The following is a 27723-nucleotide window of genomic DNA, read 5'->3' as shown; positions in this document are numbered from 1 at the left end:
ACAAAGTCCATGGCTTTTAAAGTTCTTCATATGTCTTCCTTCATCAGAGATAATGCTCAATTTGTTTATTTTTTCTACTTTTAATTAAGGATTACTTCCTTGGTATATGTCTTTTTTAGAAACACTTTTTATTTTTAATAAGTGTGTGTGCACATTTGTGGGGCAGGTGTGCCCGTGGGAACATTTGTGGGTGCACGTATACCCCAAGTGTGCATGCATGTGGAGGCACATGTACCCTGAGTGTGAATGTTTGTGGAGGCACGTATACCTTGTGTGTGTGCACATTGTGGGGCACGTTTACCCAGAGCATTTGCATGCACGTGGAGGCATGTGTACCCTGTGTGTGTGTGCATGTTTGCAGGGCATGTGTGACCCTCTTTCTCTCAGTACACAGGTGGGTATTTTCTCTCATCTCTGTCTTCCTCGGAGGGTGCCATAAGCCGGCACAGAACATTACGCAATATGCTGTTCTCCTGAATATATTCTGGAACGCACTTGACATCATTTCAGAGCGACCACCTCATTCTTTTCCGTGGCGGCGTGGGGCTTCATTCAGTCATGTGCTACATCTTAGTTGGACTTTCTTCCTGCGTGCAAGCCGTGCTGTAGTGGGTGGCCCTGTGCACCAGCGTGTTTGTGATGTCAGGGGTGAAGGGAGGTGCGGAGGTGGCTTTGTTAGGCATCGCCTTCCCTTCCCGACCCTGGAAGATTGTGCTCATTTGTATTCCAAATCCTGGCTTTTAGGGGAGAGGGCCTGACCAGCAGAACGTGTTGTCATAACTTTTAACTTTGCCAATGTGATGGGTGATACGGTTGATCAGTTGGGTGAATATGCTTGAGAACAAGGCATATTGATATCCACAAGACGTACCTTGTCGATCATGCCAATCAGTCTTTCCCGTGCTTTGTCCTCTTGGTGTGTTTTGTGTTGGGTGCATGTCCTAAAACCTTCTGTGCCATCCTGAATTGACCTGTGTGCATCTCCTGCAGTTTGTGCCTTGTAATGAGGGTTACCATGTTATTTGGTACATAAATATCCATGAGTGTTATGCTTTCATTGTGGATTGGAACATTTAGCATTAAATATATCCATCTTTGCCTCATGGGCTTGTTTTGCTCTGTCCTAAATCAGGACTGCTTCCCCTGCGCTCTGTTCCCATCATCCTGGAACGCCTCTGTTCCTCCCTTCATTTTAGCCTTGTGGATTCACTGTGTTTTAGGCATGTCTCTCATATATAGCACTTCTTGTTTTCTGAGCTGAGCTGAAAACCTTTTTATTTTAATAGGTAAGTTAAGCCTTTCATTTTTATTATTACCAACATGCTTGGTCTTTTCTTTAGCATAATATTTTAGAATTAAGCGTATTTTTTATATTTGGTGTGTGTTCCTTCCTGTATGAGTATTCTTTGTTCTTTTTAATTAAAATTTTGTTTTCATTTAGGAAGGTTTATAAATTATATTCTAGTGGTTACTTTTTTGCTTAAACCTTTTAAAATGTCTTTCATCTGTGGTTTTACTGAATGGTTCCTGTCCAGCTTATTAGTTTGTGTTGGTCTTGTTCAGCCCCATCTGCTGACCACACACTTTCCCATGAGCCTGGTCTGCGTTCTCCTTTCCTGGGCGCTTGTCTCCTTTCATTATGTCACTTCTTTGTTAGAAATATATGCGTTCTGTTCTTAGTCGTCACCCTCTTCCTCCTCACCTGCATTAGGATTGGATGCACATTTATGTATCACAGACGCGCATGTCCACCTGCCTTTATTCCGTTGTGTGGATGACCCCACCCTGTGGCAGAGCCTGCTGGAAGGCCTTTGGGGTACAGAACCCCCTGAAGTTTTGTGTGTTGGAAATAGTTTTTCTTTGGCTTTGATACGGAGGACAGTTTGGGTGTAAAATCCTTGTTTCTTGTTTCATGTAACTTTAAATTCTGTCCTATGGTTGCTGTGCTTCATATGTTGGTTTTGAAAAGGCTGATGCCAGGTTAATTCTCTTGCCTTTATAATATGTTCTCTCTTTTTACCTGGAAGCTTTGTCTTTATCTTTGAAAACTAATAGTTTTATGAGGATACATCAGAACAGATTTTTATGGGTTAATTTCCCCAGGTACCCAGTGGGCCCTTCGGTATGTAGATTGTGGTCTTTTCTATTTCTCATAAGTTTTCCTGGATTATAGCGTGTTAGTCCTGCTTTTCTTCTTCAGGGGCTGTGGTAACACAGTATGAGCCCCTCTTTGCTTGTCTCCCATGTCCACTGGCTTTTCCTGACCCTTTCTGTTTTTTCTGGTCTTGTTTTCTTGTTACCCTGCCTTTATCCAGCTTACTACATTTTCATTTGAGTCTTCTCCCCGAGACACCTGAAAATTCATTCATTCATTCCTGAGATAGTCTTCTCATTTTTTTCTTGCATATTAAGTCAACTTTCATTTCTTTCTGTTTTTTAATCTGTTTCTTTCCTTCTTTTGGGGGTTTTGATTCATGGTGATTTTCATATCCTCAAATCCTTGTAATTTCTTGTTGCTGGAAGTGGTGTACAGTTTCCAGACTGAATTTGTCTTTGATTGTGGAATTTCACTTTCTGATTCTTTTGCAGTGGTTGTTTATGGCCTTGCTGATCTCTAGTTGCTTTTTGTGGTATTTGGTGTTTTACAAGACGTGTGGTCCTAAGTGCCCTCTTCTGACAGCACTGCTGAGTGTGGGCGGCCCAGCAGGTCGCGTCTGGCTTGGTTGGGAGGGTGCCGTGTGTCCTCTGGGGGCGGGGACCTTCCTCTTTACTCGCTGCCCCTCTCCACCCAATTTTTGGAGAGCTTCTCTTGGAAGCTGTGCGTTTCAAGGCTCCCCTTCCCAGCTGTCTCTCCCCAGGTCTGTGCTCTGGGTGCCTGGTGCTCATGTAGGGTGCTCACTGCTGGGTCAGCCTCGAGGCAGTGTCCTTCTGTAGCGCTAGCCCCCGCTTTCTTGGGGAACAGGGACCCCTGCTCAGGGCGCTTGCTCTCCTCTCCCTGGTCCTTCCGAAGTCTGGGCACTCCTGTCTCCACCTTACGCAGGTGGAGAGACCTCATTTGGGTTTGTGTTTCCCTTCTGGGTTGTTCTGGGGGAGAAAGTGGGGTCGTTGGGAGACTAGGCAGCCATGTTGTCTCTGTTCTCCTGAGCCGACCTCCTGGGCGTCTTTGTCACTGCTGCCATTCTTCAGGATGGCCTCTGATTGCCTGTGCCCCTGCGTGGCAAGGACACGAGCTGGGGTGTAAACAGGTCTGGGAGTGATGCCGTCTGAAGGGGCTCAGAGCTGGCTGGTCAGAGCCTGTACTGTCCAGTGCTGCTGGAACTGCCGGCTCCTGTCATTGCTCAGCTGGACACTGGGACACTGGAGAAGATCGGGGTGCCCCTCACCCAAGAGCCACTGCACTGTGCTCCCAGGTGCTTGTGGGCAGGAACAGAGTGGCGCGGATGAGGCCTGGACCTTCATTCCCTGAGGTGCCGATGGCTCCACGTGAGCTTCTCAGCCATTCGTGGTACTCACGGAAGCGTGGAGGCCCACGGGAGCTTCTGCTCCACGAACATTGCAGGGGCCTCCTGCTGGGGTGCCAGCCGTGGGCTCCGCATGGAGCGACCCTATGAGCCAGGAGGGATTTGGGCAGAAAATGATTTTCTCCATTTGGTTTTTATGTGAGTGTTTGCTGCCTGTCAGATTGACGGTGGCATTTTTGACAATGGAAAGATTGCCTTCAAAAGAAATAGCCTCCTTCTACTAATCCGTCAGCAGCTTGTCTCTGGACAGGGCAGATGGGCCTTCCCATCACCATTCCAGAGGAGGAATCTTGTGCTCGGCAGATGCCAGTGCAAAGTCCGAGGTCCCTCTGTGTCCAGCCCCAGTGCGTGTGAGTAGGAAGTGGAACGCAGCAGCCCCTTGGATGGAGCGTGTGCACCGGTGAGGCCGTTGGTGGTGCCCACTGCCTCCCAGGCTGATGCTGCACTTGCCCTCGGGGGTTTTCTGTTACCCCAGGTCACTGTTGGGGACGGTGGGCTGTAGTGCGCAGAGCTTCCCTGCTCGGGTCTGGGGCCTCTTCCTCGGTGTCCCACAGGGGCTCCAAAAGCAGACTGCCCCCTGCAGGTGGGGCACTGGATTCCTTGGACCCCCTTCGGTAGCCAGGATGCCCACAGAGAACCCGAGGGAAGACAGTGAATGCTCATCCTCCGACTGGGAGGGAATGGAAAAGCCAGCATGTAATTACAAGTAATTTGAGTATTGAGTTGACTGTTTTTGAGCTGGGAGGACTCATGGCCTCTGGTTAACGTGTGGCAGTGTGGCCCCGCAGAGCCTGATGGATAGAGCTGGGGCTGTGCTGCCCACTCCAGGCACCCCAACTGCCCATCAGGAAGGTTTGGCATTAATTCTGATTTCTAAAAGATAGTGAATTAAAACATTATCTTGACTTTTGACCTTCAGCACCCTTTGCATTCTGCACCTGAAGAGACTGCCTCCCCCTTGTCCCACTGGTTTTGGCTGTGGAACTGTTCACAGGTGGCCCCGTGGAGGTGGTGGTGGGGGCCCTATCTGTTACTCAGGTGGTGCCTTTGGTTCTCTGAGTAACACTCTCCTGTCCCCTCCTGTCTCATGGGCTCCAAGGTCAGGCGTGGCCAGAAGGTGGGAGCAGGTAGGAGAGGCCCCACTCCCTCCCCAGCTTTCTTTCCAGAAACTGGCCTCTGCCTTTGATGCCGGGGTTCTTGTTTGCTGAGTCGAAGGATGGACTTAGCAAACAGTCAAGGTAGGAGAGCCAGGGAGACTTCTATTGAGAGATACAGTGAGAGGACAGACAGAGCTCCTGGTGCGAGCCCGGAGGGGACAGGAGAGCCCGGGCGGTGCGCTGTCTTAGGGGGTTTATAGGTGGTTGAGATACAAAGAGCTAGGGGTGCAGACCCACCAGATGGTCTCTAAATGTTTATCTTTAAAGAGACACTAAGTTTCTTATCAGTTTTCCGGACTATTTTGCAGAGTTAACATAAGAAATTTACTGCTTTGATCCTTTCTCAGAGTAGCAGTTTCTTGGTCTGGGAGCATATCAGTCAAGGCTGCTTGTCTTGCTTTCAAGGTGAGCTGAGTTACTGACTTGATTAGGGCTGGAGGAGGAAAGCAGCATCTGGGTAAAGTTAAAGATAAACTGGGCCTTTTAGCGGCTAAAGTAAATCCTACAATAGCCTCATTTAATTGACACAGTGAAGACACGGGCTATGCTGCAGTCTTTTCTTATGTGGGGGATGTTCAAACATCCCAGGCCAGGTTACTCCTGGCTTTTTAGTTTTAACTAATCTTTACTAAAGAATGCTTATACTCCTACTTTGATATTTTACTTTAGAGAATTAATGTGACTTTGATTTTGCTGAATTGTTTAATACGGAGTTTTTGCAGGGATTCTTTTTCCAGAGGCCCCCACCCTGCTCTGACCACACCCATGATCCCCGTCCCACCTCGGCCTGCCGGGCTCCGGTTGGTGTTGGGGTTGGACCAGCAGGCCCCCGGGCAGACCGCAGTGCTCCCGCTGTGCCGGGTGGCGGAGGCTGACTTCCATTTTCCTCCTTGGCCCCCTGAACCGCTTATTTTCATCACACTGCTGTCGCCTCTTACATGAGACACTCCTCTAGGGCTGTTACAGAGACTCAGAACAGCTCCAGGGAAACCTAAGTAGTTCTTCAAAACAAGGAAAAGGGGCCACCGGAGGGACAGGTCTGCAGGGGGGACCCTGGAGGTCAAGGGTGTGGGAAGGGGCGGGAAAGGGAAGGAAAGGCTGAAGACACGCCTGCAGCCTGAGGTGCCCGAGGGGCTCCACAGGGGAGGGACCGGGTGCCCGAGGGTCCTCACCTGCTCCCTGCTAGCTGCTCTGCCACTCTGTGGCCTGGGAACGGCTCGGCTCTTCCCAAGATCATAAAGTTTGAGGAAATGCTGTAAAAATACCATTAAGTTTTGCGTTTGAAATATACTGAGCAACTTTAACCATCAGAAAACAGACACTTAGTGTTCATTCCGAATGGGAAAACGAGAGCCGTGCAGTGGGAGGTGTGTGGTTTGCGCCTCCGAGTGTCGGATGGAGCGGTGATGTGCTTGAAACCACAGGATACTGCTGTTAAGTGGCCACGTGACGCTTCCAGGAAAACCGCCTCAGCATCTCCGTCTCTGTGAGCAGGTGTCAGAGACTCAGAAACAGCAGCGGTCCCGCAGCCCTGGGCCGAATCACTGCTGTCAGTCCAAGGACAGCAGCATCTCGCTCACACTGGCCTGGGAGCAGGGAGTCCCCTCTTGGCCACAGATGATCCTGGTCACTGTGGAGTTGGCGCCCAACCAGCTGCCCGCCCACCCTGTCTAGGAACTTAGATCTTGTGGCCTTGGGAATGTGCATTTGTCAGCAAAGTGGGGATGACACAGCTGGCCCCAGTGTGGCATCAGCCCCCCACCTGAGCTCCCTGGACATGTGGTGGTTGGGGACACCAGCTACCAGCCCTGGAACCTTTCTGCCATCCTCCTGGGGCAGGAGCCGCAACCTTCTCCCTCCTTACACCCCAGGGGCCAGAGTCTGAGCTCCGTGGGGAGTTGTGGGCCTAGTGTTCTCGGGCGTGTGCCCGATAGCGCCAGTCCTGGAGCACGGGTCTGTGTCCCCTGCTCTCACCTCCGCCCCGTGAGGGAGCAGCTCATGGAGTAGGCCTGTGGGGGAGGCCCTGTCCCAAGCCTGGCTTCCTCCGTCGTCATGGTTCCCTGGGACACCTGTGGGGGAGACTTGAGCTGCCCCCAGCATGCCGTCCCAGGGCAGCACCTGGCCCCGCTCCCTCCTTGCAGGTGCAGCGGGTCCTCTGCGCACCACTAACCCCGCTGTCTTCTTTCATCACAGGGGTTGGGCCCCGGCTCAGCGGTCCCAGGCAGCTCCGGCGTCGGAACCCCCCGACAGTTCACGCGACAAAGGATCACGCGGGTCAACCTCAGGGACCTCATATTTTGCTTAGAAAATGAGCGTGAGACAAGCCATTCACTGTTGCTCTACAAAGCATTCCTTAAGTAGCACAGGCGCGGCATCTTCGATGGAGACGCCTGGGGACGTTTTTATATATTTGCAGATTACGCCTTTTTGTAACAAGCAAATGGGATATTGTTTAAAAAACAGCCACCTCTTTACAATGGAGCAGTTTTATATTCCTGTTTCTAAGTCACCTCTTCAGTGCGGAAGAAAACGCGTTTCTGTAACAGAGAACACAGGGGCCTGTGGGCACTCTTAAAGGACAATTAAATCTTAACTCATCTTTGATTGAGTGGCCTTCTTGCCAAACAAGCCATAATATAAAAACTGATGGAATCGTTTAGCAAATAATTAGCTGCCCTCTGTCGCCCCCTAGCGGTTTCTATATTATTTGCGCATTTGGTTTAAGTTCAACCCAACTTACTTGCATAGGTGTGTCTCTCCAGCAGTGACCTCATTTCATTTATTTTATTTTTGTATTAGTCAGTTGGCAAAGCAAACTGATTTTTTAGACTATTTATCTTTCTCCCTGTCCCCTGCCCTCCGTTCAGAGTTCTCGAGGGGCACACAGCTCGCCTCGGAGTTAAATCACTTTTCTGCGGGGCCCTCCTGAATGTCTGTCTCCATCTGTACACGTGCATTTTATTTGCTGTAGTTTGTAAAGCTGTAAAGTTACAAGAAATGAAAACCTTTTCAGCATAAATCTATTTTACTTGCACTGTGTTTTTTAGCTAAAAGTGAAAACTTAGATGAAATAAAATCAAAGTTGAGAAGAATCATCAAAAGACTGTTTCTCAGTGTGAATCAAGTGTTGAAAAATGGTTGGTGTATTTTGTCAGTAATTGTACATAATTTTTGGCACATAACATAAAAATGGCTATGTAAACTATAATTATTTTGCTAAGAGACTGTATGCAAGCTGTGGGCCAACTTTACAGATGTCCAGAGCAAAGCCCCTTCTTTGTACCTATTTTTTTATTACAAATATACTAATTGGTTCTTTATATTTTCAGAGGTTATTGTATTAAATTGTCTATTGATAGTACTTTTACGACTGTAAATATCTGGCTCTCCCCGTGTGAGTTGCTCTTGTTAGACTCGAATTCGGGTGAGTCAACTGAATGCTGAGCAGTATTTTTTATCAACACCTGAAAACTGTTACACCTTTTATTTTGTCTTTTAGGAAATCCCTGTCTTTCCATTTTTTCATGTAAATTTTGCACAGTTACTTGTTCATATGTAAATATTTTACTTTCAGAAATAAAGTTTTTAATTGCTATTGTTTTATATAGGATTGAAAGAAAATTAACTCCTTTATTAAAAACAAATTTATCTGTATTTGTTTTGCCTGTTTTTCCCAGTTTTCCAGTTGTAGTTTCTGCTGCCAGGGGCTCAGCTCTGGCTCTGCGCAGGTGTTTGGTTATGAGCCACTTGTTAGAGTCCAGCGGGTCCGGTAGAAATGGCTTCCCCTCCACAGACAGACCTCCACACCGAGAGTGAGACCAGGTGCGCGTCCTGTCCGAGGGCCGGAGCCGAGCTGTCGCCTTGTGTGCTCTCATGACCCGGGCCACCACCTGCCCTGTGCTGTTGGGGCTGCCCGCCTGGGGCACAGACAGACTGGTGCTCTGTGGAGGCCCAGGCTCCTGTGTGTGCAGATGAGCTGGGTCACAGCGGGGAGAGTCCAGGTAAGGCCCCAGATTGGTCCTGGGGGTCCACACACACAAACACAGGCTCCCTGGCAGGCGTGGCATGGAAGCTGGCACAGCCCCAGCCCTGATGTGGACCCACAGTGAAGCAGAAGAAGGAGAAACGTGGGGCTTCCGGGGGCCTTGCCTCATCCTTGTCCCTAGTGTGGCAGGCTGGCTTCCATGAGCTGCCACTCCCGAGAGCCACGTCAGCGGCTCGGAGCCTGAATTCACCCCCGCACACCGCCTACCTTTCGAACTCTGTAACTGGCTGGCCCATTCTCGGCCAGTTGGAGTTGGTGGTTCTGGAGTTGGTGGTTCAACTTGGTCAGGTGAACTTGAGTTTGACTGGTTGGACGGGTTCCCAGCTGTCTGTGGGTCACTGACAAGTCAGCCTGGAAAGCACCGCCCTCAGTGTGGCTCCTGGGCCCCCAAGCCGGGCACCGCAGACAGGGCCTCTTAACAGGCTTCTTGTCTTGGTCCTGGAGGCCAGGGTCTGAGGTGAGGGCCCGCAGGGTCAGGTCCCTTTGAGCTTCGCGAGGGAGAATGTGCTCTAGCTGTACCCCCTCCCCACCGACCTTAGGGTTTGCTGGCATTTTGGATGTTTGCTCACCTTTATGTGGCATTTTCTCTGTGTGCATGTCTGCTTTTGTGTCTAAATGTCACCTTTTTGTAGGATACCAGTCCTATTGGATTAGGGCCCAACCAGTGACCTCATTTTAATGTCTCAGCTGTGAAGACCCTGTCCCAGTGAGGTCACTTCCTGAAGTCCTGGGGGTCACTTTTTGTGGGGACACAGTTTTGATGTTGGGTGTTGAACGTGACTTTCAGTGTGACTTTTTAAAGGCTTAGCAGGAAGTCCTGGAGGCACAGTGTCCAATCTCCCCAACCCAGAGTGAAGTACCCAAGGGCACCTGCCCCTCAGGCCACATTTGTACGCTGAGCCTCACCGAGGTCTTGTCCTGCTGTAAGTGATGTCAGTCGGTAAAGGGCGGTTGCTCCTGGACCTCTGCAGGTGGCTGATTCGACGTCAGCTCCTCTGTGTGTCCTGCTGGGCCCAGTGGGTCTGCCGAGGACAGTCAGGTCTGCGTAGACCCCGACCTCCTGGCAGGAGCTTCCTCAGCAGACGTGAAGCCCGGGTCTGGTTGCATGTTTTCCCCTGCGAGAACGTTAGCTGCTGTTCAGTGTCACACTGCAGCATGGCTACTGCTACGTCTTTCATTGTCCAAAGTCCTACTTGGATCCTCGTGTGGGGTTGGGGGCAGAGGCCAGCATGGTAGGCATGCTGTCGAGGGTGGATGGGGAGTGCGGCAGGGGCGTGAGCTCCCCGTGTCCCTCCCCGGTGACCTGCGGTTCCAGATAGGCAGAGGGCAAGAAGAAATAGGGCCTGAGGTTGGAAAGGAAGCGCGGGGCATGGGACACGTACACGGAACATCCGACAGGGCCCGCAGCACATTGCTGAGGCAGCGTGGATTTCGTGAGCTCGCAGGGTGGAAGGTCAGTGTTCAGAATCACACGGGCTCTGTTTTCCAGCCACAAATAGCTAGAAAGTGAAAGAATGGCCACTAATGATGCCACTGAAAGCACCGGACACCAGGAATATGGGTACAGGAAGACGCCAGAGCTTTACACCGAACCTGGAGGATGAAAGGAGCCCCAAGTGGAAAAATACGCCCCCTCTGTGGGGTGGACTCAGTGCTGTGAAGATGGTGGTTCTGCCTGAACTGACTCTGTGCTGTCCCACCCCATGGCCCTGTGGGATCGCCATAGAGGCTGACAGTCTGATTGCAGACATTTATATGAAACTGCAGAGGACTTAGAACAGCCAAAACAATCTAGAATGAAATTGGAGTATTTACACCCCAAGATTTCAAGACTTACTGTAAATCCACAGTGATTAGGACCTCATGGCATCGGCCTGAGGATGGACACGGCCAGGGAACAGGATAGAGTCCAGGAATCATCTGTTTGTTGTGGCCACCAGATTTTTGGACAAGGACATTAGTACAGTGAAGAAAGGAAGGTTCTGGTGTATCTGGGCGCCCTACGAGAGGAAATGAACCGTGACCCCTTCTTCACATCACACGCAGGTTAACTTGAGATAGATTCTAGGCCTGAAAATGGGCGCTAAAAATACAAAGCTTCTACAAGAAAAATTAGAGATCTTCATGGCCTCGGAGTGGGCAGTTATTTTTCTAAGGACATAGAAGGCACAAACCACAAAGAAAAAATCAGCAAGTTGGACTTCCAAGTTATGAACATATGTGCATCAAAAGATATCCTTCTGGGAGCAGAAGGAGCAGCACAGACTTGGAGAAATACTTGCAGAGCATTCACCAGACAGGACGCCCAAACAATGAAGAATTCTCCCTCTCTAACATGTGCAAGACACTTCACAGGTGTTTTATAAGTGATCTCAAAATGGCCGGCTGATAAGGAAGTGAAAAGGTGCCCGTCCTTACTGGTCATCAGAAAAATGCAGCCTGAGCCGTGGTGGGCTCGCACTGACGCCTCCACGTCGGCTTGTGCTGACCGGCAGCACTGAGTGGTGGGAGCCGTGCGGTGTCTGGAGCTCCCACATACCGCTGGCCGATGTGTGACATGGTGCGACAGTTTCACCCTTTGTGATAAACATACATCTACCCTCTGACCCAACAGGCCCTCCCTCCTGTGGATCCACTCAAGGGAAGTGGGTGCCCTTGCCCATCCAAGAGATGGCACAGAAATGTTCCCTGGGGCCATATTCGTGGATGGAACAGAATGGAAATGACCCATGTGTCCATCAGGAGGTGATGGATACAAACTGCAGTTTGTGTTTTAACGGAAAACCACCCCGGTACAGAGGAACCAACTGCTCACACCCTCGTGACGTGGAGAATCTTGGAGAGCTATGCTGCCAGAAGGCGGGCACGTAGCTCCATGCCCTCCGGTCCCACTGGCCCAAAGAGCAGGCAGAACCCGGGGTGACAGGAGTCCCAGTGGGGTCACCGGCCGGAGGGGCACCAGGCCCCTCCGGGCTGATGGAGATGATCTGTCTTGATGGGGTGGTGGCCACACAGGCGTGTTCAAATGTAAAATGTTAGGCTGACGGGTAAGATCGTGCATTTTGCCGTATGTAAAGTGTGCCTCGGCAAAGCTTGAGGGCAAGGCCGAAGCACCCCTGGGCCTAGTGACCTGGTGCCAAATGAGGGCTGGCAGTGGATGTCTCAGGTAGATAACAGCTTGTGACCTTTCGTTGGAATTTTACTACTACAAATCTTGTGATTACCCACAGTCACTGCTTAACTAGTTAATTGTTAACTAGTTTCTATCAGACTGTGGTCTCTAAATGTACATTTTATTTAAAAAAAGGAAAAAAGAAAGAAGAGTCCACCCAGCCTCCCCCAGCCCTGCCCTCCAGACACTGGCCTACTCCCTGCCCAGCCCTGCCCAGCCGTGGAGGCTGCAGGGCACCTGCGCACAGAGCCAGGACGTGTTCTCGCAGCGCAGCTTACGCAGTCAGACCCCAGTCCATAGGCAGCCTTTCTAGACCCTCCTGTCCTAGCCGCAGGCTGGCAGCCTCTTCTCCTCTGGACCATCTGGGCTGCACCCAGCGCACGCTTGCCCAGAAAGACTGGCCCAGGGGAACTTACCTAGTTTCCTTGAGAGACTTGCCAGGGAGACAGGTCACACTCCTAGTTCCAAACAAATCTAGTTGCCTGTTCAGGCTGCTTCATCAGGCTTCAAGTCCAAATTGTCAGAACTTCTGTCTTTTTGAGAAAAGTTCGCATGCAAGTATTTTTTCCCCCTCTAAAATGTATTTATTCAGCAAGGGCCAATGAGCACCTGTCACATGCACGGTGCCTTTTCAGGGGTGGGAGGATGTGGGCAAGGCGCAGTCCCCAGAGGAGGTCAGACAGGGTTCAGGCTGGGAGAAGTGGCCAGGAGCCCACCCCCAGGCCAGGCAGGGGGGGCGGGAGGCGGGAGCGGAGGGGGTCGAGTGGGGCTTTCTCCTGCTGGCGTGTCTGAGGAGGAGGTTATCAACCGCGCGTGCTTGTCTGGAAGTGAAGGCAGAGCACTTAGCACGGCTCCGTGTGGGGGACCCTTGGCCTTGCGCATGCTGGGAGGAGGGGTGCGGGCCCTGCGCGGCGAGGGGCGACCCCTGGGTCATTCCTCCAGAAGTGGCATGTGCCCGCACCCTGCCAGTGCGCTCCTAGGTCCTAACCCAGGAACTGAGATTTGTCCGTGCGGAACATGTGCAGAAACATTCAGAGCCTCTTACAAAAGCTAAGAACTAGAAAATCCTGATCGTCTGGCTGCAGGTGAGTGGGGAGCCTGGCCTGTTCACACTGCAAACCACTGGGCGGTGGGCTGGGGTGGAACTTCGGGCCGCCCAGCCCCTCGGAGTCTGGGTGGTGAGGTGTGGAGGGGCCTGAGAACAGCCCTCACTTAGGGCAGGATGGGGAGGAGCCAGGTGGTCTGAGAACTGAAGGAGGCCAGGCCGCTAAGAGCGGCCTTCCCCGGGCACTGGGAAGCTTCCCGGTGCTGGGAAGTCTGTGATTTTGGTGCTGGCAATGGTTTCATGGGTACATACAAGTGCCAAGACTTTTCAAATTGCACACTGAATATGCCAACAGTTTTACTGCACTGAAAAAAATCTCAGTAAAAATGCAAAAATAAGTGAACAGGAATAAATAAAGCTATGTTACGAGGTGGGGACTAGCTTCAGTGCAGGCACAGTCCTGGCGTTGACTGGATGTGAGGGGAGGGGAGGTGGAGTGGGACCCCAGTTCCGGCATTAGTGCAGGGCTGCCCAAGGGCTGAGGTGGGGGGTCCCACTGTGCTCTGCGAGTGGCACCCATGACTGGGGAGTGTGGCTGCAGAATCTCCTGGGGGTGCCATGGGGTGGGGTGGCAGGTGTGGCCAGGACACCAGAGAGGGTGAGGAAAGCTGGGGGAGCGGCTGCCGGGAAGCCAAGGTCACGCAGCCAGCTAGGGGCATGGACAGCGCTGCCAGGGCCCTGCAGTTACTGGCTGGAGTGTCATGACCTTGGGGAAGGCTGGTTGGGAAGGCGCCGTGGGTGGCTTATGGGTGGGCTTCTTAATGGTGGGGTAGTGGGGCATGTTTGTGTCCCTGGGGATGGATCTTGGAGATGGGGAGGTAGTCAGAGGTGGGTGGAGGTACGGGAGGGAATGGGAGGGGTGTGGCACTCCACAAGAGGAGCTCTACATGCTTGGGGGCAGGTGGGCAGTAGCTCACCCACCCAGGGCCACCTTGGCTGCCGCTCCTCAGGAACCTGGTTGAAATGGGCCACATAGAGGCCAAGAGCCCAGAGAGTCTAGATGGCGTTCTAGGAGCACCAAGATCCAGCTGTGCCTGAAGACCCCACACTGTGCCCTTTCTGGAGGTGTTGGGGCAGGGTGGTGACAGGAATCTCACCTGTTGATTCAACGAGGCCTGCAGACCCAGCCCGGCCCTGAGAACTGGCTCCCAGCACCTGGGGAAGGGCAGAAACCCCCTGACACTGCAGACAGTGCCCTGGAAAGAGAACCTGTCCGGGACTCACTGCCATCCCCGGAAGTCCCTCTTTTGCTTCTCAGGGCAGGTTCCGCAGGGAAGGCAAGCAGAGCCCCCAGCCCTGCCTGGGCTAGGGACCCCCACTGTGCGGGAGGGAGGGGCTGCCCCCTGAGAGGGACGAGAGGGTGTCAGGATCAGCGGTGAGGGACCGGAGGGGAAGGAGATGCGGGTGGTACCGAGAGCTGAGGCTGGGTCTGGGGGGCCCTGGGGGGACGGGCCTGGGAGAGGACATCACCGGACTGAGGTCCCCCGTCAGGCACCAGCAGGATGGGTGGGGTCCCAGGCCTGAGCCCCACGCCCGTCCCTACACGCATCTCCACACCCTTTCCTAGGGTGCCCACTTGCTGGTTTCCGGGTCCAGGGCACCCTGTGTCCCCAGAGCTCAGCAGCAGTCCCACTAGCTCCGTGGTGGTCAAGCGGCTGGTGGAACAGTCCTAAATGCAGCCCCCTGGGCCGACCCCCTGGTGCACGACTCAGGGGTCCAGGCGAGACTGTGCTGGAGGCCACGACCACGGGGGCGCTGGAAGGAGAGTGTTGGGGGGCCGAGGAAGCAGGCTGCGGAGGGGACGGGCGCACCCAGGACCGCCGCCTGGCGGAGCACTGCGGGACGCAGGAGCCCGGGGCGACCCTTCGGGTGACACGCGGGGGCACATTCCGTGCGCGTCGCCGCGGGCCGCCAGGTGGCAGCGCGGGAGCGCGGGGACGCGAGAGCCCGGTCAGTACCCGCGTCTGGGTGCCGGCGAGGGGCGGGGCTCCTGGCGGAGCGGGGCCGGCGTGAGGGGAGGGGCCTCTGGCGGGGCGGGGCCCCTGGTCGATGAGGGGCGGGGCCAGGGAGTGGGGCAGGGCCGTGGGCTTAAGAGGAACGGGGCGGAGCCCCGGGCGCGGGGTTGCGGGGAGAGGGCGGGGCAAGCGGGGTCGCGGGGTGGGCGTGCACGGGCGGGAGCACCGGGAGCGCGGCGGGGCCCGGGCGCGTTACTCCAGTCGTTGGCAGGTGGGGCGCCTCAGGCTAACCCGCGGCCCGCGGCCCATCCACCCTCGCCCAACTTTGGGCCCAGGCGCTCAGTCCACCTGCCACGATTGCGGGGCCCTCCCGCGTCTCCCGAGGGGCGGAAGCTGGCCCGGGTTGGAGCCGGAGCCGTCCGATTGCCGCGGCTGCTTCCCGTTGGGGGCGCCTGTGCCCCCGCCCGGGCAGGCCCGGCGGGGGTGGGGGACGTGTCCTTGTCGCCGGAGCACCGGAGCGAAGCGGCCGAGGTGTCAGCAGCGTGCGCTGTGCTGATGTTTTCCGGACAGCAACAACCTTGGGCAGAAAATATGAAGGGAAACCCCAGAACCTCACAAAGCTGTTCCCACTGCGGCAGGAAAGAAAGGACCCCAGACGCCCCGGCTCCCGCCTGGAGAGCCCTGCGCGGGCCCTAGCTGAGCAGGCAGGGCAAACACACCGCCAGCAGAGGGGCGGCCGGCCTGACCAGTCCCTGTCCCAGGGATCACGCCCACCACTTGGAGCTGACCAGCTGACCTAGCCACCGGGACCCCTTTCCGCTACGGAAGAATCTTGTGGCGTAAGAGACGGCACCCTGCTTCCCGGGAGACGGCCTGGGCCTGCCCGCCTGCCAGGCCGCCGAGGCCCTTCCCTCGTGATTCCTCTGCGAGGGTCCTGGTGGCTGCTGAGGGCTCATCAGTCTTGTGTGCTGGATGGGGGAGACCAGGTCACTCTCCGTAAGGGGTGTTGGGGGCGCACTGGGTGCCTTGGTGACCAAATGAAGAGAGACAGTGTGGGTGGGTGTGGAGCCAGAAGTCACCACCACCCTGGACTCTCCTGAGCCAACAAATGCCTTTTCCGTTCAAGCCCGTGGATGTGGGTGCTCTGAAAACGCCGGGACGCTGTCCTGTCGGAGCCAGTTTCTGCATCTCAAGAGTGCGGATGAGCTGGAGGTCCCAGCCCCTTTGCAGATGCCTTCCATGGCCCCAGGAGTCAAGTGCTCACGGGCTGCCTGGGTGTCCGGTGGAGGAAGACAGTGTACGTCCTGTGCACACACACCCTATGCCCTGTGTGCACACACACACACACACCCTGTGCACACACACCCCTGTGCATATACACACTATGTTCTGTGCACACACCCATGCCCTATGCATACACCCCATGCCCTGTGCCCACACACCCTGTGCACACACACCCTGCCCTGTGCACACACACACCCTGCGCACACACACACACCCCTGTGCATATACACACTATGTACACACCCCCATGCCCTATACACATACTACATGCCCTGTGCACACACACACCCTATGCCCTGTGCACACATACCCTGCCCTGTGCACACACACATCCTGTGCACACACTACATGCCATGCGCGCACACCCCCCGTGCATATACACACTATGCTCTGTGCACACCCCCATGCCCTATGCACATACTAAATGCCCTGTGCATACACACACTACACGCCATGTGCGCACCCCCCGTGCATATACACACTATGCTCTGTGCACACACCCATGCCCTATGCACATACTACATGCCCTGTGCACACACACACTACATGCCATGTGCGCACACCCCCCCCGTGCATATACACACTATGTTCTGTGCACACACCCATGCCCTATGCATACACCCCATGCCCTGTGCCCACACACCCCATGCCCTGTGCACACACACCCTGCCCTATGCACACACACACCCTGCACACACACACACCCCTGTGTATATACACACTATGCTCTGTATACACCCCCATGCCCTATGCACATACTACATGCCCTGTGCACACATACCCTGCCCTGTGCACACACACACACATCCTGTGCACACACTACATGCCATGCGCGCATCCCCATGCATATACACACTATGCTCTGTGCACACCCCCATGCCCTATGCACATACTACATGCCCTGTGCACACACACACTACATGCCATGTGTGCACACACACCCCCTGTGCATATACACACTATGCCCTGTGCACGCTGCCCCATGCCCTATGGATATACTACATGCCCTGTGCACACACACTCCATACCCTGTGTGCACACACCCTGCCCTGTGCACACACTACATGCCATGTGTGCATACACTCCCTGTGCATATACACACTATGCTCTGTGCACACCCCCATGCCCCATGCACATACTACATGCCCTGTGCACACACTCTATGCCCTGTGCGCACACATCACATGCCCTGTGCACACACCCTGCCCTGTGCACACACACATCCCATGCACACACACACTATGCCCTGTGCACACACTTCATACCTTGTGCACACACTTCATGCCTTGTGCACACACACACCCTGTGCACACACACACACACCCTGTGCATACACACACTATGCTCTGTGCACACACTACATGCCCTGTGCGCACACACACTACACCCTGTGCACACATACCCATGCTTTGGGTATATACACCCATGCTCTGTGCATACACATGCACCCTTGGGGTACACACCCCATGCCTTGTGTACACAGACACTGCATGCTTGGTAATAATAGCACAAGGCCCTGGAGGGCTGGCCATGCAGCCCAGGCCCCTGGGTGCCCGCACACTCTCTGGGGCATCAGGAAGTGCTCTGGGGCAGTTAGCCTTTGTCTCCTCTCAGTTTATGTTCCCAGTTGTCTCCTGGGAAGGTAGTGATGGTCCTGACACCTTGAGGGGACTTGCCCAAGGCCGTGAGCTTTGAGAGGAGTTGGACTCCACCCCAAGATTTGATTATGGCCATGTAAACATTAAATAATTAAGTTGTTTTAAGGAATCAAATAAAGATGATGAGGACACACCATGAGGACCACAGGAGGGCACTGGGCAGGAACTTTTCCCTCAGAGAAATGTGTCAGGATTCAGGGCTACGAGGGCCTTCTGGCCTTGACGGAAGGCTGCTCAAGTGCCCTACCTTCCCCACTGCCAGCTGGCAGCAAAGGATGGGAGCAGTGATGCCCAGTGGCTAGAGGTCGGGGGGGCCAGTTGTGTACCCCCCCATGGGCCCCGTGCCATCGCTCATCTTTGAGGTAAATTTTCAAGGGCCGGTTATTCCTAAGCAGGCTCATATCCCTGTGGGCATTTCCTGAAGCTGCACAGGAGCAGGGCCAGGCAGCTGAGAGGTCAGCACTGTGGACAGCACCCTGCCAGCCTCTGAGCTGCATGGCAGTGTGAGCACGTGTGCATGTGCCTGTTCCTGAGTGTGAGCACGTGGGGGAGGGTTGGAGTGATCTATGAGGGGGCTGGTGGGCATTTGGGCGTGTGGGATGCAGCCGGTGGGTGGGAGAGAGGATGAAGGGGGAACCAGCCTGAAGGGTGGGGTCTGCCAGACTCAGGTCCTGTGTGGGTGTGTGCGCACGTGCGCATGACATCTTTATAGGATATTTTTTCCTGCTTTTGATAAAATACACTAGAAAATCTGTAATCCAATTCAAAATTTTAAAGGAGGACCAGAAATATGTGACCATGCGTGTTACCCTTCCTCTCTGTATGCTGTGCCTCAGCCTCTTCAGGTGACGCTTTAGGTATTGTAACATCTGACCCCAAATGTGATTCCCACTCTTTCAGCACCAAAGGCAGTGGTGTATTTCCTCCGTGCATACGTGTATGACTTTAACAACATCATACACAGCAGTAATAGTAGTGTGACTTCATTCGGGTACAGGGACCCAACTCCAATGTGTCTAAGTGTGTGGGAGGTGATCTTCCCACACGTAACACCAAGCAATTCTTGAACACCAGCAGGGTGTTGGAGAACTCAACTCTCATGCTATCTGCCTGGAGGCACCAGATTACCCAGGTTAAGGGCTCAGTCCTACAAGATTGCCCTCCACCCACCACTCCAGATGCCAGCGGCAAGCTCCAGGCAGTTACCTGTGCTTCTGACCTACCGGCTACAGATCGGAAGTTCCCACAATCTAATCTCCCCCTTAGGTTCGATTAATTTGCTGCAGCAGCTCACAGAACTCAGGGAAACACTTAGGTTTTCCAGTTTAGTAGACGATGTCATGAAGGATACAGGTTAACAGCCAGATGAAGAGAGACATGGGGCAGGGTCCCAGATGAAGGAGCGTCTGTCCTGGTGGAGCCTGGGGCCCGGCTCGGTGGCACGTGGAGGTGTTGTGGTTCCCCAGGCACAGAAGCCCTCCCCGACCAGGAAGCAGGCTCCAGCTGAGCAGAGCAGGCGGGGCAGAGGGAAACCCAGCGAGCTTCTCCGGGGCTTTGTGTGGGTGTCTTTGCAGAGTCATGACCAACTGAATCGTTGGCCACTGGCTGTTCAGCCTCCAGCCCCTGCCCTTGGGTGGGGGTCCAAAAGTCTCTCCTTAACATGGCAGAACACCTGTTTCACCTTTAAGACTCTGCAGTGTTTTCAGGAATTGGGAATGAAGACCAAATATACCTGAGAAATACAAACCTGCTCATAAGAACGACAAAGTATATATTTCTTATAACTCATTATTTCACAGTGTGTGTGTGTGTGTCTGTAGGTGCGTACATGTCTGTGTGAGTGTGCATTTGTGTATATGTGTGTGTGTGCATCTTTGTGTCTATGTGTATACATGTCTGCATCTGTCCATGTGTGTGTGCATGCACATGTCTGTGTGTGTGTGCATTTCTGTGTGTGCATGTCTGTGTGTAAGTGCATCTCTGTGTGTGCATGTCTCTGCGTGTGTGCACATGCCTCTGTGTGTGTGCACACGTCTGCATGTCATGCTTGTCTCTGTGTGTGTGCGCAAGTCCCTGTGTGTTGTATTGTGCATCTGTGTGTTTATGCATCTCTGTATCTGTATGTGTGTCTGGTGCTAGTGCATTTGTATATGTGTGTGTGCATTAGTGTATATGTGTGTCTGTGTGTCAGCACATCTCTGCCTATGTGTGTGTGTGTGTGTGTGTGTGTGTGAGGCCCCTGGCCACATGCCACTTGCGCCATCCAGTTGACTCAGTGATATGAAGCCATTGGTCCCCTAAGTTCCCTCCCGTTCCCACAGCTCCTGAGGGTCAGGGGTTCATGGCCAGGGCAGCAAGTGCAAGGGAGTGTGGGAGTGGTTTCAGGCATTTCAGGATGGGCCCTGTCTGGGAGCCTGTGGGCCTGGGTCCTGCTCACAGAAGGGGCTGGCAGGATCACTCACTCTGCCCCACCCACAGACCAGGGACCGACCGAGCCCCTTCCCTCTCCTATGAGGTCCCTTAAAACTGCAGGCTAGAGGATTAAGGCTTGGTGCCTGTGCACCACCCATGGGGCTGAGGTCCTGAGGGCTGGGAAGACACCAGCCTGGGTGCTGGGGGGCCAGGTTAGCAGCCAGCACTCCTGCTCCAGGGGATGGGCCTGCCAAGGCAGGCGATGGAGCCCAGTCTCGTGTGTGGGAATGGGGCTCACACATGTGCCCCCTCAGGGCGGCTGTGAGGGCCCAGTGAGCTCAACCAATGCCCAGCTTGTTCCTGGGGCAGCAATGAGATCAGAACAGCTCCGACAGTTGGCACTGTGGCGCCCCATGCTGCGGGGGTCGGCGTGCCCCATAGCGCCCGTGCCACAGGGGTCATGTGTCCCGCAACTGCGTCATGAGGTGTGCAAAGGCACCCAGTGTGCTGTGGGCTCTCCGTAGCTGGATGTGCCCCTCGCCCCCACCATTGGTAGCTCTGCCCAGGGACATTTTCCACAGCGGGGTCCTGCCTCCTGCACCATCTTCCCAGCCTGGCTGCGGGCTGCCAAGGGACAGGGCAACTCCTGGGGACATGTGAGCAGCATGCTGGTGGGCAGGGGGACTTGTGGGAGGGGCACTGAGGGTCTGGGCACGATGGGAGCAGTGCCCAGGCTGTGCCTGTCCATTATAGGGTCAGAGTGGACGTTCTTTCCTCTCTTTAGTGAGAACAACTCTGCGTGGACATTCCAGGGCCGGTGTGACAGTGCCACATCCCGCTGGCCCACCCGTCAGCAGCAGCCACCAGCCTGTCCTGAAGGGGCATTCGTGGCGCCTGGCCTGAAACAGGAGTTTCTCACTTGGCCCCTCTTATGCTCTCCCTTGTAACACCTCCCAGGACAGCACAGCTGCCCCTCCCTTCGCGCCCACTCCGACCACGCCCTGGTCACACCCATAACTGTCCCCATCCAGCCTCTCCCTTAGCTCCAGACCCTTCTGCGGCCGTCCCAGGCATCTGCACCTGCATGTGTCATGGGTACGACTGACAAAGTGCCCAGAGCCAAGTGCAGATGCCCCCCACGCCAGGGTTGGGTGCCACAGGGGCCTCTGTGAGCCCGCCCTCCCCCGGGCCCACCCCAGCCACCTCCACCCCGGCCCTGCTGCCCGAGCCTGCCCTCACCCCACAAGTGTCTCATCTTCCCTCTGGCCCAGCTCCCCGCGCCGCCGGAGCCCTGGTCCCTTCTAATGTGCTCAGTTCTCCTGGGCCAGAATTCCCCGGGGCTGCTGCCCTCCCCCAGGTCCTGGGCGGGGCTGGCCTTGACCTCCTGCCAGGACAGGCCTCATTCTCAGGGCTGGGGGCTGCCCCTGGAGCCGTGGCACTGTGGCCCACAGGCCTGTGTTACTGGGTCCTGGGGGCCTTGCACACGCATCTGCGTGGCTGCCCACCCTCCAAGGGGCTGGACCAGGCCTTGCCTGGCAGGGTGGCTGTCACACCTGGGGGAGAGGCCAAGGCTCTGGGGGCGCTGCCAGTGCCCACTGTGAACTGACCACTCTGAGCGCCCTCCCAGGCCTGCTGTCCCACACGGAGGGAAGGGTTGGTGACTTCTGTCTACAGAAAGCCCCTGTCCCCAGGAAGGGGCTGCCCAGCCTCCCAGAGGCCCTGTGCTGGACACTGTGGCTATTCTGGCCAGGCCTCGGCCTCTGGGGCAGAGAGGCCCCTGCTGTGGAGCGGAGGTGAGGGGCTGGGGTGGCATCGCCTTAGGCAGACTCCTGCCTCTCCCCTAACGCCTGGCCACCCTAGGGGTCTGATTACAAAGAGTTTGTGCCCCTCCCCCTCAACGGATGGCCTGTCCCAGGCCCGCAGCAGTTGCTTAATTGTGAATGTAATTAGCTGCTCTGCACCCTCAAAATTAGCAAGTGGCTAATTGTGTCTGTAATCATCAGCTGCACCCGTAGTTAATGTGTGAGCAACTTCCTGTTTCTGCAAGGCATTGTGGGTGTAAATCTGTGCCCAGAGAAAGGCCAGGAGGGAAGTGGGAAGAACCAGTCGGTCCCGGGCTGGGGGTAGGGAGTCAGAGGCCTGGACGGGGCTGGTGGCCTGGGGCTCAGGTCCAGCTGTGCTGCTTACGAGTGGGGTGAGCTGGGCTCAGCCTCTCTGAACTCAGGCTCCCTGAGAAGCTCAGGGCATCTGTGGGAGCAGCCCGTCGGGCTTGGGTGTGTGGCCTCTGCCAGTGGGGAGGCTGTGAGCCCCTTTGTGGCGGGGAAGCTGTGGGCCCCCTGCTGGGGCCTCTCCAGCTCTGTTCAGGCAGGCGGTCAAGGGCAGGCTGGGGCTCGGGGCGAGCTGGGCCTGTCCGAGAGCTCCCGAGGACGGCCGGGCTTGGTGGGGTGGGCCTGTCGGTTTTGGGCTCATGCCTGGGGCTGTGACTCTGCTGGGGCTGCCTCCCCACCAGAGGGAGGAGCCTGCTTGGGGGGAGGCGCGGCAGGGGCGTGAGGATGCCAGCTGGGGGCCCAGGCCTCCGGTGGCCCATTGGAGGTGCTCTTGCCAAGGCGGGAGGAGAACACCCCGCTCAATGGCGTGATTCATAACTTGGGAGGACACTGGAATGTTTGCACATTTGGTGCGCGGGCCTCCATCGTGCATCGTCCCTGGGCCTCACAGGCATGATGGGGAGGCCTGGTTTTCTTCTCGTCTGGGTCCCTAGAACCTAGACTGGTGCCCGTGCTCAAGAAAGGTTGCTGCACAAACGAATCCCTCTGGACAGCAGCCCTGCCCACCCTCTGCCTCCAGGCGCCGCGGGCTTCGGGCTTGCGCGGACAAGAACCAGGCAGGTCGAGTCCACCTACTGAAAGGGGGACTTTATTCGCTGCTCTGGGGCATGGCAGCCCTGCAAAGCTGCTACCCCGTTTGGAGCCGAGACCACCTGGCACTAAAAACACACGGAAGATGTCGACGCTCTTCCCTTTTTTTTTTTTTTTTTTGGTACAAAATGATACAAACAACAATACAAAATAGTTGTGCTGTTGACGATTACAAAACCAGTTGGAACGTCTGTCTAACCACACAATGCTCCGAGTTGCAGTGTGAATACATCATACTCCTGTTATCTTTCCCCAAAACAACCACGGTCATGCGGGCTGCTGCACATTGTGTCCATCTTCAAAAAGAAACATGCAAAAAAAAAAAAAAAAGACCCAGAATGGAAAAAGGAGAAAAAGAAAAAGCAAAACGCGTTCCAATTGTACACAGACGTGGGTCCCCCGCCGGGCCTGACCACCGAGCGGCGCCTGTACCGTGTGCGCCGCGTTGCCATGAGCTCCTGCGCATGACACCGTGTGTGGGAGGCTCTGACGAAAACCAAGCCTCCCCTCCCGCAGCTTTTTACTCTGGGGAGGGCAAAGCTGTTGTTTCAAAGGACGGTGTGTGTCGGCCGGTGTGTTGGGGAAACCGAGGCGTCTCTGCGGGCCTGACACTGGTGGTAGTGGGGGCCTAGCACTTTGGACATGCTGTGAATCAGGAGAACAGAAGACCAGCTTGGCCGAGAACAGAAGACGCAGTGGCCCTCGGCGGGGGTGCCTGCTGGGCCGAGGCTGGGCGCTCTTGCCACTCCCCCTACAGGGCAGGTTCTCCTGTTTGCAGGACAAAAATTCCCTAAAGAAACTAAACTGCGCCCACATGCTCTGCCAGCACGGGGTCCGGGCCTCCACAGGCCGCTGCCCGGCCCTGGACGCGTATCTATGGGCTACAGCAGGGAGATGTTTGACACTGTAAGCTTAGCTAATGCTAACGTGCTGGCTTCGGAGCGGTGCACCGAGGTGATCTGGGAGGGTGTGGGAACCCCATCTTTCTCTGGCCCCCAGGAACACCCCCGGCAGGAGTGAGATCTGGGAGCAGGGACCGCAGAAGCCCTGCTGCATCCCCAGGCCGCACACTGAGGCAAAGGCAGGGGAGGGTGAGGAGCCGGAGGCAGGTGGTTGGGACCCTGTGGCCACAGAGGCCACCTGGTCACCCGAGGGCCCGGCGCCATCGGTGTTCAGGAGACTGAGTCCCGGGCGGCCTGGCACATCTGTCCCTGAGGAGAGTGCAGGGCCGGGCACCCAAGGAGGCCTTGGGATTTCAGACAGGAGTCCGTAGCCACCTCAACTCCCGGACCACAGCACACTTAGGAGCTCGGCTGCAGGGTGAACTTCCGCAAAATGGACCAAACCAAAGGCCACACCTCACCAGCCCAACCCCATGGGAAAGTCTGGGGTGGAGGTGCCCCCAGACACTGGGGCAGTCCTCACTGGCTCCTGGTGCTGGGCGGTTTGCATAGCAAGGCTCTGCAGGGAGGTCCTGGCCCCTCCGCTTGGCAGCCCCCAGTCCGTGAGATGGTCCTCTGGACGGGGTCAGAACGGACAGAGCCCAAGGGGCCACGCGGAGCTGTAACGCCAGCTCAGCTCCGGGAGAATGCAGGGGGTGGGGATGCGTCTCTCTGGGGGAAGAACCCTGACGTCCAGCGGGGACTCACCCACACACTGCACATGCACGTGCACACCCAAGTTCACCCTGGAGGCCAGAGCTGTTCAGGAGAGGGTGAGCACAGCCCAGGGACAGGCCGCTGGTGGGATGTGTCACAGCTCCCCGTGGAGTCGGGGGACATGCTGCTCCCCGGGCCCTCTGGAGGCCTCCCCAGCTGCAGGCGTGGGGAGGGGAGCGGGGCAGGGCTCCAAAGCAGGGGTGCTGCCTCGTCCTTCCCCGGCCCCAGGCTCCTCTCCCCCAAGGGGGCTCCAGCGCCAAGTCCCACACCCTCGCCCTCTTCCTGCGGGAGCCTGAGAGCCGACAAGGACTCCTCAGGAGGTGCCTCTCCTGCTGAGGCCAGGATGCCTTCATGCTCCGAAACAGCTGTCCTGGGGGCAGTGGGGAGAGAAGCGTCCACAGTGCCTTTCCCTCGGACAGACGCCAGTGGGGTCCTGGGGGCACAGTCCCTTCGCTGTCCTGTGGCACCGACTCGCTGGAGGCCGGCTTCAGAGTCCAACTGCCCATCAGAGCGGCGACTGTGGCTCGGAGTTTGAGCAGCTCTCCAGCCTGGTGGCCTTTGGCGCTCAAGCGGGTCCAGGGGAGTGGAAATGGGCCCCCATTTCTGCCAGGTACAGTCCAAACACGTCTGCACAGAAGCGGCGGCACCCTCCCTGGGGGGCAGTGAGCCCACATCAGGCGTCAGGCTTCCCTTGGGGCTGGGCAGAGAAAGGAGGCTGCAGCCTCCACGCCTGGAAACGCGAGTGGGGCCCCTGCGTAGCTGTCTCCACACCCCCGGTGGGGGCCAGAGGTGTCGAGCGCTGCAGGGTTTGGACTGGTGTGCACTCACCAGGCCTCTGATGGGGCCCGCGGGTCCCATCGCAAGGGTGGGGGCTCATGCCAGGGCTTCTAGGATGCTGGCTGGTTTGGGCAGCAGCTTCTTGGGACACCATGCTCTCCTGGACCGAAGGCTGTGGGACCTGGGGGGTGTTTGGGTGATGGGCAGACCTCAGAGAGGCCCAGTGGTTGGCAGGGAGGAGCAGGGGGACGGTCAAGGCAGAGATGGGGCATCAGTACGGCCCTGGGAAGCCTGCCCGCCCCAGCGATTTACAGCATCTGGGACCAGGACCCAGCGGAAAACTCGTTGAATGCCACATCCAGCTGCTGCACCTCTGGATGGCTGGGGGCCCAGGGGGGCTTCCTGCTTCCGGGGCTGTAGGCCAGCCTTCCTGCCTCCACTGGCTGGAGGAGCCCCAGGGGCCAGGAGACCCTGACTGCGTGCAGCAAAGTGAAAGCTCAGAAGGGCCGTTGGGATGTGGCCCAGATTATATTTTCTTTGTAAAATTTGCCAAGTGAGTTACCCACTTTTTTTCTTAATGAAAGATTGAGAAAAAGAAAAAAGACGCACTCTCCCCGGTTCCTTAATGGGTGCCTTCAGAGCTGGGCCAGCAGGGTTGGGGTGCTCAGGACTGGGTTGGGGGCTTGGTCTCTCTGCTTGCGTTTAGTCACTCCTGAGTTTGAGGGAATCTGATACATGTACCAAAAGGCACTTTCATTTTTTTTTTTTTTAAAAACAGTGCTTCTGTTCTAAGAAATTCAAGTTAAGACAGCGTGCCTCTCGCTCGCCTTCAACGCCACCTTGGCCGCTGCAGCGGGCGGGGCGGCCAGACAGCTGGGTGCTGGGGGGCAGGGGGTGGAGGGGCCCCTAACGCCTGGGGGACGCCTAGTCCTCGCCCCCTCCGTACATGTCGGCCAGCTTCTTGAAGCGGGGCCCCCAGTCGTTCAGGTAGTCGTAGTCCTGGTCCCCCGAGCTGGACGAGTCGAGGGAGCTGACGGAGCCCGCGGTGGAGCCGCTCCCCTCGTAGTCGAAGACCAGCAGGGAGTCGTAGGGGGGCGCAGTGGGGTCATTGTCAGCTGCCCGGAGTCCCTGCGGGTCACGAAGGCCTGGGGTCAGGGGGAGCACAGAGGGGGGCCCCGGGGAGGAGGCAGGAGGCAGGGCAGGAAGGGGACGTGAGCGGCCTTGCGCACAGTACGGAGGGCATCTCAGGGGGCCGCAGGGCAGAGTGTATGGAAATGGACTGTGGGCGAGCCGGAGGGAGCCGACTAGAATGCAGGCCGCCACGCAGAGACCCCGAGGCCTGCGGGCTGGGCGGGGCCTGCGGCTAATCACCGCCCCAGGGAATGGGCCCCACGCGGTTCCAAGTCCAAACTGAGGTGGTTCCTTGTCTACATCCCTGAGAAAAAGTGGTCGAGTCACAAGGCTGCTGGAGCCCTGATATGTGCCTGGCCTCTCTCCTCCAGGCGCCTCACGGTGGACCTGGGACAGAGACACGCTCCCTGCTCCCTGCCTGGGGGCGGGACAGCTCTTAGGTGCAGGCTTCACGCTGGGCGTGGAGGGTGCCCGTGGGATGCCCTGCTGCCCCGTGGTCGCCAGCTGGATGGCCCGCCTCACTGCCCACCCTGCCCTGGGAGGGGCCCTATTCAGCCCTGAACAGTTTGGAGCTTCTATCTTTACTTTCCTCTAAATGTTGTTTAAAAGTGGGCTTTTAATTGTAGGTTGGTGAGGAGTACTTTTTGGGGTTCTAACATTTTATTACACTGTAGACGGTAAATGTCTGAGCTGAATCAGCTTTGGGGCTGTTGTGGATGATTTGGGGCCCAGGACATGATCTTATTAGGTGAAGGTTCTGAGAAGACTCAGTGTCTCTGCTGAACCGTTCCCCGGTTCTAATTCTGTTTAAAGAAGTTCTTTTCAAGTCAGATTCTGACAGGTGCAGGAGTCCGTGTTGCCAAGCCTCTTAAACACAGCTGGGGTTAGGGGCCAGGTGGTAAAACCACAGGGCCCTGTGTCAGGTAAGAG

General features: G+C 56.0%; 2 protein-coding genes across 2 annotated transcripts in view; one reads left to right on the top strand and one right to left on the bottom strand.

Annotated features, from left to right (window-relative positions):
* Nucleotides 1–8332, top strand: part of TAF4 (TATA-box binding protein associated factor 4) — a 66123-nt gene extending 57791 nt beyond the window's left edge. The window contains exon 15 of the mRNA XM_036900562.2: nucleotides 6872–8332. Coding sequence (XP_036756457.2) covers nucleotides 6872–7039 — 168 coding nt within the window. The 3' untranslated portion in view covers nucleotides 7040–8332. The remainder of the gene's footprint in view (nucleotides 1–6871) is intronic.
* A 14992-nt stretch (nucleotides 8333–23324) lies between these two features.
* CDH4 (cadherin 4) overlaps nucleotides 23325–27723 on the bottom strand; it is a 471142-nt gene continuing 466743 nt past the window's right edge. The window contains exon 16 of the mRNA XM_036901831.2: nucleotides 23325–26790. Within this exon, the coding sequence (XP_036757726.1) occupies nucleotides 26587–26790 (204 nt within the window). The 3' untranslated portion in view covers nucleotides 23325–26586. The remainder of the gene's footprint in view (nucleotides 26791–27723) is intronic.

The sequence above is a fragment of the Manis pentadactyla genome, chromosome 5 (assembly GCF_030020395.1).
Source record: "Manis pentadactyla isolate mManPen7 chromosome 5, mManPen7.hap1, whole genome shotgun sequence".
Lineage (NCBI taxonomy): Eukaryota > Metazoa > Chordata > Mammalia > Pholidota > Manidae > Manis > Manis pentadactyla.
This window is presented reverse-complemented; position numbering and strand designations above follow the sequence as displayed.